This window comes from Anguilla rostrata, chromosome 3, assembly GCF_018555375.3.
Source record: "Anguilla rostrata isolate EN2019 chromosome 3, ASM1855537v3, whole genome shotgun sequence".
NCBI classification, from domain to species: domain Eukaryota; kingdom Metazoa; phylum Chordata; class Actinopteri; order Anguilliformes; family Anguillidae; genus Anguilla; species Anguilla rostrata.
In genome coordinates, this window is record NC_057935.1 from 62644839 (window position 1) to 62657719 (window position 12881).

The window sequence follows — 12881 nt, forward strand, 5'->3', positions numbered from 1 at the left end:
GCTCTCCGGTTTCCACGGGTCCCCTTCTGTCTGATTACCATCACCCCCATGCCCCACACTGTCCTATCGCTGCCCAGGACAGCCGTTTGGCTTTCTCCACTGCCAGTTCCCCCCAGTTTCCAGAGTCACTTTTACACTTTTACGACTGAAGTAAATTTGGAAGTTCATACAACACTTGATGGCAAGTACTCAGCAGCTCTATCGTCTTGAGGTTTGTTTTTAAATGGAAGATTCAGAGAACAATGTCTAGTAAATAGGGGGGGGGGACTCATGCACCCCAGTCAATGTCATTGCTTTAAAGTGCAAAAAAAAACGTTTGCGTTTGAGTGTCCTCAGATTTTAAGCTGGCTGCGGTATCATGATTTTAACACTGTAACCTACTTATTAATACTTTTACAAATAGGCTCCTAAGCAGAAATTTATAGCAGCTTATTTCTGTGAAACAAGGTAGAGGCGCACATGTATTTGCAGAAATTACTTCATTCTATTTTCTATTTTTAATAAATATATTGTTTTCCTTTGCAAAAATCACTGTTAAAGTGTCATTCATTTACTTTGTAAACTATGGTAATGGTTTTTTTTGTTGTTTTTTTTTGCTTTAAGATACAGTATATGATTGCCAGGGTTCAGTTCAATTCATTTAATTTTTCAATTCATTTCAGTTCTGGAAATTAAATGTAGAACAATATTCTATGAGGGTTTTTTAAATAAACAAATTGAATTTCAACATATTTGAAACGGAATTGGCCCCAGCTGGGACGCAAGCAAACTTTTCAGTCACAAGTACAATACAGGACAATGCAGTTCACCAGTCAAAGACAGAGCAACCCACATTAACTGGCCTGATTGCTGATGATGTTTCTTTGCTATCAGGGTGTGGGCCAGGATCTGGGCAAGTGTCATACATCTCCTCCCCCATGGTATTGGCAGGGTGTCAAGCCTATTCCTCCTAAACACAGGCCCGGTTTCCCCGTCAATCCAAGAAAGATGTCCAAAAACATTTTATCAAAGTCTGACAAATCAACAGACAAATCATTTTAAAATATGTTTTCTACTAGATAGGTTTTTTACAGCTTCCATGGGAAGCAATCGTTTTGCCTTGGAGAAATCTTTCTTCCTTGCTACTTGACAATTGATGATGATTTCCCAAGCATGTGACATAGTGGACTTGATAGTAGGCTCCATGTCCGGCACCCAGTTGCATGCTGGGAGTGACAGAATCACAGCATTTTGACTCACAGTTAACCAATACTGACAAGGACCTAGAACCCATTTGTGCTTCTTTTGACCTTTTGAACATGAGATGAATATTAAGGTCATGCAGTTATTTTTAAAAAATGAATGGTTATTCTGGTTCATTCAGATTGTGCAAGCATTTCCTTTCTGAAATCTGTTGTCATGGTGGATCCATAACACTGAGCTGTGGAACCAGCTGTAACCAACAGAAGCCTGCTAGACCAACACGCCAACACCACCAACAAAATAAAATCTATGAACAACAACTGATAATAGTCAGAAATAAACTTTCCACCAGGCCAAGTTAACCCCCAAAACAATACTATTGCGAGGGCAGGTGAACTAAGAGCAGGAAAAAATCATCCAATTTCTGCCAAGTGTGAGTCGTAAAATGAAGAGAGCTCAAATTCTCTCAGTATGCCCCTTCCTCCGAGCTCCCTTGTCCTTCAACCCACACCCCACCCCACCCCCCCACCCCCCGCACCCCACCCCCAACTTCCACATGGTGTGCAGATGTAGACAGCTGCACAGCTATTCATCTGAAAGTTGGAGAAAAGAAAAACAGCTGGGAGAGGGCGTAGGTTGCCAAGAAGAGTCCCCGGAGGAGCACGGGCTGTTTCGGTTAACGACGCACAGCCCGCTTCACAAACCAGCGCTCGCGGGCTCTCTTTCTTCGCACGGCTCTTTATTACTTGGCGCTCTGGGCTGAAAAGTACTTCCCCAAATGCATGTGCTAGTAGCTTGAATCCGAATATATTCAATCTTTCTTAAAATGAGTGGTTCTAAAGGAAGCCAATTACACATTATTTCCTGGAAACAACTCCCCGCATTGTGAAAAGCTTTGTTTTTGGCACACTTCCCAGCCACTCACACCCACTTCCCAGTCAACCTGTGCGCAATTCCAGTGATTCCATTTTTTTTCCCTGTTTTTGAACTGACATCATTGTATCACGTGCCTTCTCGGGTTGCCTAACAGGACAGTTCACTCCGTGTTTTCCCAAATCAAACTGTTGTCAACAGTTTCCTTTACCTAGAAAGTTTCCTACATGGGAAGAGTCCATAGGAAGGATCCTTGATTTCTGTTTTTTTTTTAGCCTAACCTCAGACAGATTAAAACCCACTCACTGCCCATCAGTTAGCATTTTCTAAACTGAATGCAAAATAAACTCCATTTTAACTTCTAAATCCTATACCATTTCTTCCAACAGCCTGTTGAGGAAATATTGTGGCAGTGCTGTAATGTTACCATTCTTTTTTCCAAAGAAATAAGAGATGGTACGTTTGAACGTGGCTTTGTCCTGAAATTCCAGTAAATGTAGGGTGGGTGTTAAGTCCGGCAACAGTGGCTATATTGTTGGCCTGGCAAACAAAGGGACAGTGTGACTGAGAATGGGTACTACCACAAAACAGTCACTTAGAGATGTGAGGGGCCATCTCTAAATTACCATGATGCAGCGTTTTGAAGATTTAAGCATGTATTCAAAAAAGCAACCTACTGTTGGAGTGCTGTAACAGGTCATGAGTTCTCTTTCTAATGATTCAGCTTTACTATGGTTGGAAGCACAGGGATTAAGATGGAGGAACATTTGTTCTGCCATGTCCTCCATCATCTTCTCTCCAGCTGTCACCAAACTGCCCTACACTATGACTTCTCCCTCAGATCTGGCTGGTTCCTCAGGCACCTGTTTAGACACTTGTAAAAACATTTTTTCCTGTCCGAGGTATACCGCCCATTCCATTGCTCACTATCCTACAACAGTGGCTAAGATCTCATTATCAGTCACTAAGACAACCAGTAGGATATCCCAGCAATGGGGCATTGGGGCAAGATCTCAGGGTTTATCTGAGCTTGTGCTATGATTTACCCCACAGTTGTGATTACTCTCCACCTTGCACTAGCTCTAGCTTGGAGGTGGTTCAACACAGGCTTTAGCGTCAGAGTTCTTGTACATGAGCCCGATTTCACCGTTGCCAGGAAGTTGCCGTGGCACCACAAAAGCGGCAGAACATGTGGTGGTGTTCTGCCTCCGCCTTTTCAGGGCCTGGATCAGTTTGGAGCGGTAGTGATCCCCGGCCAGGAAGTAGAGGATGGGGTCGATGCAGCTGTTGACGCTGGCCAGCGGACGGGTGATCTTGTAAGCAAAGTTGATGACATTGAGTACGTGGCAGTCAGCGTCCAGCACGCGGTAGGCATAGTAGAGGGTGCGCGTGATGTGGAAGGGCACGAAGCACAGCGCGAAGACGACCAGCACCACCACGATCAGCTTGATGGACTTCCTGCGGGAGGAGGAGGCCCCCTGCTGGCCGGAGGACAGACCGCGCCGGGGGCGGCACAGCGTCCGCGCCATCAGGCAGTAGCACACCACAATGACCAAGAAGGGGATGCCGAAGAGCAGCACCGTGAGGACCGAGCTGTACGCCACGTACCGCTCAAAATCCTCCGGGCGAGTGGTGTCGTGGCACAGCGTGTCCCCGTCGCGGCCGGTGGTGGTCACAAAGATCAGGTTGGGCACCAGGCAGGCGGTGACTGCCACCCACACCAGGCCGCACACCACGTGGGCGTGCCGAGGCTTGACCATGGTGACCGCACGGATCGGGTGGCAGATGCCCAGGTAGCGGTGGACGCTGATACAGGTGAGGAAGAGGATGCTGCAGTAGAGGTTGGCGTAGAACAGGAAGCGTACGATCTTGCAGAGAGCCACGCCGAAGGGCCAGTGGTTGCGGTTGGCGTAGTAGTAGACGAGGGTGGGCAGGGAGAGGACGTAGAGCATGTCGGACAGCGCCAAGTGGAACATGTACACGGTGCTGGTGTTCCAGGGCCTCATCTTGGTCAGGAACATCCACAGGGCCACAGAGTTGAGAAGAAGACCAAACACACACACCAAGCCATAAGACAGCGGCAGCAGGACATACTTGAACTCCTCATTAAAGCGACAGGTCTCGTTGACCCCATCGGGGACCCCTGGTGACAAGGTGGTACTTGGCATTGACCTGTTCCCCTCATGGTAGCTGTTGAAGGTCGTGTTCATTTTCTGGCTTTAAAAACTGTCTGTGGAATGAAAAGGGAAAAGAAAGCACAATTTTACCTGTAGGCCTATTTCATGATTAACATATGTACAACAGCAGTTACACAACCAGCCTAAGTCTCCCTGACAGAAAGCATAAATATTTAGAAGCCATCTGGGACAAGAGAAATGTATCATTATCATACTGGCACAAAGAACACTGGAGTTGAACAGTAGAAAAATATATCTCATTTAAGTGTTTCAGGGAAGTAGGGAAACGTTTCAGGGAAGCGGAAAACGTTTTTAGAATGCATTTTATTTAAATGCTGCATAGTATATCGCACGCTAGGAGAACGCAGTAAACTATATGTCCTTCGAATTAAACGTACTTGGGGTATGCGTTTCATAAAGCTGTAAGCTACTTACTACGTGTGATTTGAAGGTTACTTAACATCCTATAGTGTGCTAAATGTGGGGTAAAAAAGAGGAAAATAATAAAGTGGAATCATAACACAATAGGCCTACTCATACAGTGACTGATAACGGGGTACCAGCAAGTACGCACCGCTGCCCTTTGAAACACGGCGCCAGAAAGCGGAAGAGGGACGGAGGAGCGACTCAGTAGCATGATAGCATTAGCGTTGGTTGTGTCCGATTTATTTTCTTGCAGTCAGAAAATAAAATGTTTTTCTTATTAATTTCCTTTACGTTATCTGTATAATAAATACAGCATTATTCAGTCGTAGTAGTAGTGCTTGTTGTAGTAGTTGTTGTTAGTAATTATTACTAATGATAATTATAATAATTACCGATCACACCACGCGAAAAAATCTGTACGGCAGTATGTACAATTTGAACGCACAATGTTCAAAGAAGATACTATCCAAATGTATAGCAGATAACAATGTGGACACCGATAGCATGCCTACAGTAGGCTACACACTAAGTAAAACAGTTTCTGGAAACCACGAGTTGACTGGTTTAACTGTGAGAAAACACGAACGTTTCACGCCAGTCCAAGAACTTCGGGCAGAGCCAACAATTAAACGAAAGATATCGATGTGGACTTACCCCGGTATCTACGGACTCTAGAACGACGGCAGGGTAGAATACAGTGCACCGCCCGAATGACTGTTCCAGCGGGGCAGAATAGAGTTGTGAGAAGGACCTGCTGCGTGAGAGGACAATACCTCATCACCTCCTGTACGCCCCCTGAAATGGAAATAACCGCATTGTCAGAATGTATGAAACGTATTCTGCATGTTTAGTGTAACGGTGCTGTATGTGAAGGAAGGCCTAGCTATTTTGTATCCCTATTTTTCGTTTTCAGTCGTCAATTTGTAACGACTTGGCGCATATCTTTGCCTGTACGTTCTTAGCACTGTAAAATCGAAACGGATTTAATTAGGCATTCATCTGAACATTTTAGTTACTGTATATTATATAATATATAACATATATATAATACTTTTTTTTTTTTTAATTCCTCCATTCCAAATTGCGACACAGCCGCCTGTTTGTCGGTATAACCGGTTTAACTCATGACATGAAATCTGTTGGCATTTGATTCACATATCATTCAACACAGGCCAGTGGGTTCGGGAATACGAACAGTATGTTCGGAAGTGTGTTTGCAATGAAAGAAAGCGCTATTACATTGCATTACAGAATTATAAATGCTATTGCATTTATATGTAAATGAATATCAGTTAATGGCGAAGGTTTTTACAATCTGGGCCACTGGCACTTGTGCTCAGTAACTGCTATATGCAGACCTATGCCCGGGCACAGATACATCTGTGAAGAAACTAGAACAAAAATTGGCACTTTTTAAAATTTTGTTTCTCCTGTTTATGTGGTGGACATGTTTAAAACCGTTCCGCTTTCATAATGCGAACACTGTAGGGCAATGTTAAAATGAGCAGCCTACGTGTATTTTCAGTTCAGTATTAGAATTTGTGTATTGTTTCAGTTTTGTGTTTGTGTGATAGTTGTGAATTGTACAAATACTGAATAGGCAGTATTTATTTATCAGAATATGAAATCCTAGCGTAGCTTGAAAACAACACCATTGACAGGGTAATTGTCTACGTTTTGAAGTGTCTTGAAAAATCTTTCCCAAAAAAATCTTCACAAAACCTGAAATTATTCTTACTTTTGTTCTTAAAAATGTTCCTACAATAAACCAATTTGAGATGTGTGACACCTGTGCAAAAACCTTTGTTTTTGTGCATATCCCAGGCGTATGAGATGATGAATGCTGACTGTAAATTTTGAGTGTAAACCTGTTCATGTGATTAGCATAAGGAAACAGCCCTGAACAAATACAGAAAAGAAAACAAATGATGAATGCCAGAATGTTCTTGGAAATGTCCTTACACATAGTTTACGATCAAATGTGATCGTACGCATGTTTTTACAACCTTCTTACAGCAATGTTGCAAAAAGTAGCACGCCCAGCACTTTGGAATGAGAAATTCACAAGAGTTGAATTGTTGACCTGGTCTTCTCTAAATTTTTCACATGCAACTCACTCATCATCTCAAGGTCCTAAACTGACACACAACAACTTAGAGCATCAACAAATCGTAACCTACATAGGATATTTGAATATAATTTACTTTTGTTTGTATTGAAGTTAATTTTTAGTCAGTATGTCTGGTCTCCACTGAGTGTGTGGGAAAATACACTTGTGGTATGTGACAAAGAGCCTGATATCACCATCGACCACTTTATGCTGATTGGGGATTGATTATGAATCGCAAAATGTTAACACTTTGCTATCAAATATACCCAATACACTTGTTTTTTTTCTTTTTTCAGTAGATGGCAGTTGGCAGCAAAATACTGTTGTTGCTCAAGCAGTCAAAATAAATAGGGACATATTTGAATGCATTTTATATGCTGTATATGCATGCATTCAAATATGCTCACTCGTATCTGAACACTGGCCACATTAATAGAGCTGAGAAGCCACACTGCTGTTACTTTTGTGTCTCAGGCTCTTGAGTTTGCAGTGGAAAGTGGAGAAAGCCTCATGGTTGCTAAGCAGATTGCAGATCTGGTGGCAAAATGCTGTATGGCAGACAGTAATGAAACCTGCCTGTCTATACTGGTGCCTTTTTATTTTAAAGTCTGCCAGGCAAACCCATTTCTTTCGGGCATTGATTGTCTTACGTTTATGGCCTGAATAGAGGAAACCCTTGATGTAAGAGAAGTGTTCAGGGGATGTGATCATTAATGAGGAGGCTAAATCAACAGAAGACAGGGAAAGACAGAAAATGTCTGTTCAGGAGAAAAATCTTTAGCCGAAACGTTACACTGCGTGGACAAAAGTATGTTGACATCAGACATCCAACATCTCATTCAAAATTATGGGCATTAATACGGAGTTGGTTCACCCTTTGCTGTTATAACACCCTCTCCTCTTCTGGGAGGGCTTTACTCTAGATGTTGGAGCATTGCTGCAGGGACAACTTCGTTGTTAGTGTTAATCAGTTTAACCATCAGGGTCCAAGTTGAACTATGCGGTTGTTCCCTGTACTTGGACCGGTACTTCTCTCTAGGGGTTTCGTCATACTTGTTCCTGGTTATGGTTATACACTTTGTTGTACGTCGCTCTGGATAAGAGCGTCTGCCAAATGCCTGTAATGTAATGTAATGTAATGATTTGCTTCCATTGAGCCAGAAGACCATTAGTGAGGTCGGGCACTGATTTGGCAATCAGGCCTCACTCGCAGTTGTCTTTCCAGTTGATCCTGAAGGTGCTGGATGGGGTAGAGGTCAGGGCTCTGTGCAGGTCAGTCAAGTTCCACACAGATCTCGAAAAAATCATATCTATGGACCTCGCTGTGTGCCCTGGGGAATTGTCATGCTGAAACAGGAAAGGACCTTCCCAAAACGCAAAGCTGGAAGCACAGAATCTTCTGGAATGTCATTGCATTGAGATGCTCATCAAAAGGATTTAGGCATTGACAAAATGTTCTCATCCAAAGTATCCACTTACATAGCTTACATTCTTTACATACAACCAATTTATGCATTTGTGTTATTTATTGAAGCAATCCAGGGTAACCCCAATGGGGTTGGGCACTTTGCTGAAGGATTCAACAGCAGAGCCCAACCTAGGAATAAAACCCAAAACCCCACAGTTACCATCCCAATTCCCTATAAATAAAATCACACCACCTCCCTAGTCAGCCTTTCCCTAGTTTAATATTTAATGCATATTTTACTGTCCAGGGTAAAGTCCAATGTGTCAGGCGGGGGGGGGGGGGGGGGGGCGGGGATGGACCCAAGCGCAGAGTAAAAGCCAAAAGTCAAAAAATGGGGAAAACCAAAAGACTTTAATAGCTAAACAGGGAACACAGGGAGCCGAACGCCTCGCAGGGCGACTAAGAAAAACACAACAAAAACCTCAAAAATTCACAAGGAAACAAAAATACAAAATCCAAAAAACGTGGGGAACAGGGCAGGCAGGCAGGTAGCAAAAAACTCACAGGTAACAGGCAGGAACAGGAACAAAGGGTACAGAAACAAACCAAACCAAAGGTTCCAGCACCTGAGTCTGGGGAGAGGGCGATTTAAATAGAGAGACGCAGACGAGACACAGGAGGGCACGATGAACAATCAAGCCACAGAGAGGGAGGGGAACACGAGACACAACGCAACTAATAATTGGATAATAGAAAACAATAAAACAATTAACTGAACACAAACCGAGGTGCCGCCATCTGGCGGCCCAACAGAGAAACACAGGGGGAAGACACAGAACCCTGACAGTATCCCCCCCCCCAAGGGACGGCTCCTGACGTCCCAGGAGGCCGACCCTGGGAGGGGGTGAACTGGAGGGCGGGGACAGGGAAACAGAACACAGGAAAACTTGGGACAAAACTCAGGAACTAGGAAAACAGGAGACACAGGGCTGGGCAGGACCTGGGCGACACGGGGAGACTCAGGGCTGGGCAGGACCCGGGCGACACGAGAAGACTCAGGGCTGGGCAGGACCCGGGCGACACGGGGAGACTCAGGGCTGGGCAGGACCCGGGCGACACGGGGAGACTCAGGGCTGGGCAGGACCCGGGCGACACGGGGAGACTCAGGGCTGGGCAGGACCCGGGCGACACGGGGAGACTCAGGGCTGGGCAGGACCCGGGCGACACGGGGAGACTCAGGGCTGGGCAGGACCCGGGGGAAACTCAGGACCCGCACATCGGGCGACTCGGGGGAAACTCAGGGCCCGCACATCGGGCGAATCGGGGGAAACTCAGGGCCCGCACATCGGGCGACTCGGGGGAAACTCAGGGCCCGCACATCGGGCGACTCGGGGGAAACTCAGGGCCCGCACATCGGGCGACTCGGGGGAAACTCAGGGCCCGCACATCGGGCGACACGAGGAAACTCAGGGCTCGCACTCGGGCGACACGAGGAAACTCAGGGCCCGCACATCGGGCGACTCGGGGGAAACTCAGGGCCCGCACATCGGGCGAAACTCAGGGCCCGCACATCGGGCGACTCGGGGGAAACTCAGGGCCCGCACTCGGGCGACACGGGGAAACTCAGGGCCCGCACTCGGGCGACACGGGGAAACTCAGGGCCCGCACTCGGGCGACACGGGGAAACTCAGGAAACCAGGGGGGACTTGGACAGGGGCAAGGCAGACATACAGGACTGGACTGGGGCGAGGTGGACACAGGACTGGACTGGGGCGAGGTAGACACAGGACTGGACTGGGGCGAGGTAGACACAGGACAGCAACGAGACGGGGCACGACAACACTGGACTGGGTTGGACAAGACTGAGGGGGAAACAACAGACTGCCAGATACTGGCACAATAGGGAGACCTACAAAGACAGACACAGGGACAAGCAGGCGGGGAGGCACACGGCGACACCGATGGACACACAAAGGGACAGGCAGACAGGGAAGGCAAGGGGGGAGCCCAACAACTGACATAGGGACTGACACACAGGCAAACAAAACAAAACACACGTGGACTGGCACACTGACAGACAGGCAGACAGGCGGGCAAACACATTGGCCGATGGGCTGACGGCCTGGGGGGCAGACAAACAGGCCAACAAACTGGCTGACACACAGGCGGGCAGACAATTAGACAGGGGGGCCGGGGAACACACGGACACACCAAAGGGAGAATGGACACCGGGGGGAGCGACGAGACCGGGGGAGCGACGAGACCGGGGGTGGGACGACCACTGGGGGGAGCGACGAGACCGGGGGAGGGACGACCACTGGGGGGAGCGACGAGACCGGGGGAGGGACGACCACTGGGGGGAGCGACAAGACCGGGGGAGGGACGACCACTGGGGGGAGCGACGAGACCGGGGGAGGGAGGACCACTGGGGGGAGGACGGACTCCGGGGAAGAGACGACCACTGGGGGAAGCGACGACACCGGGGGAGGGGCGACCACTGGGGGGAGCGACGACACCGGGGGAGAGACGAACACTGGAGCACGAGGGAACACTGGAGCACGAGGGAACACTGGAGCACGAGGGAACACTGGAGCACGAGGGAACACTGGAGCACGAGGGAACACTGGAGCACGAGGGAACACTGGAGCACGAGGGAACACTGGAGCACGAGGGAACACTAGGGGGCACCGGAGCTACAGGGGGCGCCGGAGAACCAGGCAGGGCAGGAGAACCGGGGAGGGCAGGAGAACCGGGGAGGGCAGGAGAACCGGGGAGGGCAGGAGACAGGGTCACAGACCCCAGCTGCAGGGAACCCGGCTGGGCCGGAGACAGGGACACAGACCCCAGCCGTAGGGAACCCAGCTGGGCAGGAGAACTCTCCTGGGCGTGGGGCGAAGCGGGAGGCTTCTCCAGGGCGCGGGGCGAAGCTGGAGGCTTCTCCAGGGCGCGGGGCGAAGCTGGAGGCTTCTCCAGGGCGCGGGGCGAAGCTGGAGGCTTCTCCAGGGCGCGGGGCGAAGCAGGAAACTGCTCCCGGGGAGCGGCGGACCGAACAGGCGGCAATAGCCCCTGCTGAAAGACAGGCAGGGCAGGGGGCCCAGGCAGGGCAGAAGACAGGGACACAGACCCCAGCTGCAGGGAACCCGGCTGGGCAGGAGACAGGGACACAGACCCCAGCCGTAGGGAACCCAGCTGGGCAGGAGAACTCTCCCGGGCGCGGGGCGAAGCGTGAGGCTTCTCCGGGACGCGGGGCTGAGCAGACAACTCCTGCGGAGGGACAACTGGCAGGGCGGGCGGCTCCGGCGGGACGGCGGGCTCCGGTTCGCTAGGCGACGAGTTCCTCTCTACCAGAGGGGGCATCTCTGCAACCCCCCGGAGGTACTCGTCCCAGTGCAGGGCCGTAGCGAACAGGACTTCGAAGTCCCCGCACTTGTCCACACCAGAATACATGAGCCCGCCATGGAGGGGGTCCCTCATGTTGTCTTTGAAAAGCTGGCACACGGTTGACTGGGGCAGGTTGGCCTTAGCGGCCACGGCACGGAACTCACCCACGTAGTCCAGGAAAGGGCACGACCCCTGGCATGTCTCGAACAGCCTTTCCGCCCACTGGCTACTGGACAGGGGAGCCTGCCCAACGGCAGGACCCGGGCCGGAGGCCACCCCAGCCACCACCGGCTTGCTCAACACTGGTGGCATGGCCAGCACAAAACAAAAAACCCCGAGGAGGAAAAAGGGGGAAGAAAAAAAAAACTCTGCTGGGTCCAGATCTGGCTGGATCCTTCTGTCAGGCGGGGGGGGGGCGGGGATGGACCCAAGCGCAGAGTAAAAAGCCAAAAGTCAAAAAATGGGGAAAACCAAAAGACTTTAATAACTAAACAGGGAACACAGGGAGCCGAACGCCTCGCAGGGCGACTAAGAAAAACACAACAAAAACCTCAAAAATTCACAAGGAAACAAAAATACAAAATCCAAAAAACGTGGGGAACAGGGCAGGCAGGCAGGTAGCAAAAAATCACAGGTAACAGGCAGGAACAGGAACAAAGGGTACAGAAACAAACCAAACCAAAGGTTCCAGCGCCTGAGTCTGGGGAGAGGGCGATTTAAATAGAGAGACGCAGACGAGACACAGGAGGGCACGATGAACAATCAAGCCACAGAGAGGGAGGGGAACACGAGACACAACGCAACTAATAATTGGATAATAGAAAACAATAAAACAATTAACTGAACACAAACCGAGGTGCCGCCATCTGGCGGCCCAACAGAGAAACAACACAGGGGGAAGACACAGAACCCTGACACAATGTGCCTGTTTCTGTCGTGACTGATGCTGTTGAGTCCTCCAGGTGCAGCAGGATTCTGTGAGGAGCAGAACGTGTGTTTAATGGATGTAGACGTCAATGGTTTCCCAGACCTGTGAGGCCTTCGAGGTTGACCAGGTTTGTTTCAGTGATAGGGGGCAGGCTGAGCAGGAAACTGACCCAAAGCCCTGTCAGCAGGGTCTGTGTGCAGGAAGGCTGGCCAGTGGCTCACGACTGACTCAGGAGTGTGGAATGTGTGTGACGGCCACCGCACTCCTCACTGATCTCCTCACTGAGATCACTGACCCCCTCCGATTACCGCCCCCAATGGCTTATCGCCCCACTGACCAGGGTTTTTCAACCTGTGGCCCAATTCACATAGTGGGCAAGTCACATGTCGAATATTA

General features: G+C 49.2%; 1 protein-coding gene across 2 annotated transcripts; it reads right to left on the minus strand.

Moving 5' to 3' along the window:
- Window positions 1-1726: 1726 nt before the first annotated feature.
- p2ry4 (pyrimidinergic receptor P2Y4) lies at window positions 1727-5642 on the minus strand. Of its 2 annotated transcripts, none has more exons than XM_064329195.1 (2): window positions 5313-5642; window positions 1727-4281 (listed from the first exon to the last, which is right to left on the minus strand). In XM_064329195.1, the coding sequence occupies exon 2, from the start codon at window positions 4263-4265 to the stop codon at window positions 3138-3140; it is 1128 nt and encodes a 375-aa protein (XP_064185265.1). In that variant the 5' UTR covers window positions 4266-4281; window positions 5313-5642; the 3' UTR covers window positions 1727-3137. The 2 variants fall into 2 exon arrangements, with proteins under 2 accessions (XP_064185265.1, XP_064185263.1); XM_064329193.1 differs by having other exon boundaries at window positions 1728-4285; window positions 5313-5640.
- Between the last annotated feature and the right edge of the window lie 7239 nt (window positions 5643-12881).

What these genes read in the sequence shown, in the direction of transcription:
- p2ry4 (XM_064329195.1), bottom strand. Translation starts at nt 4,265, where the DNA reads ATGAACACGACCTTCAACAGCTACCATGAGGGGAACAGGTCAATGCCA.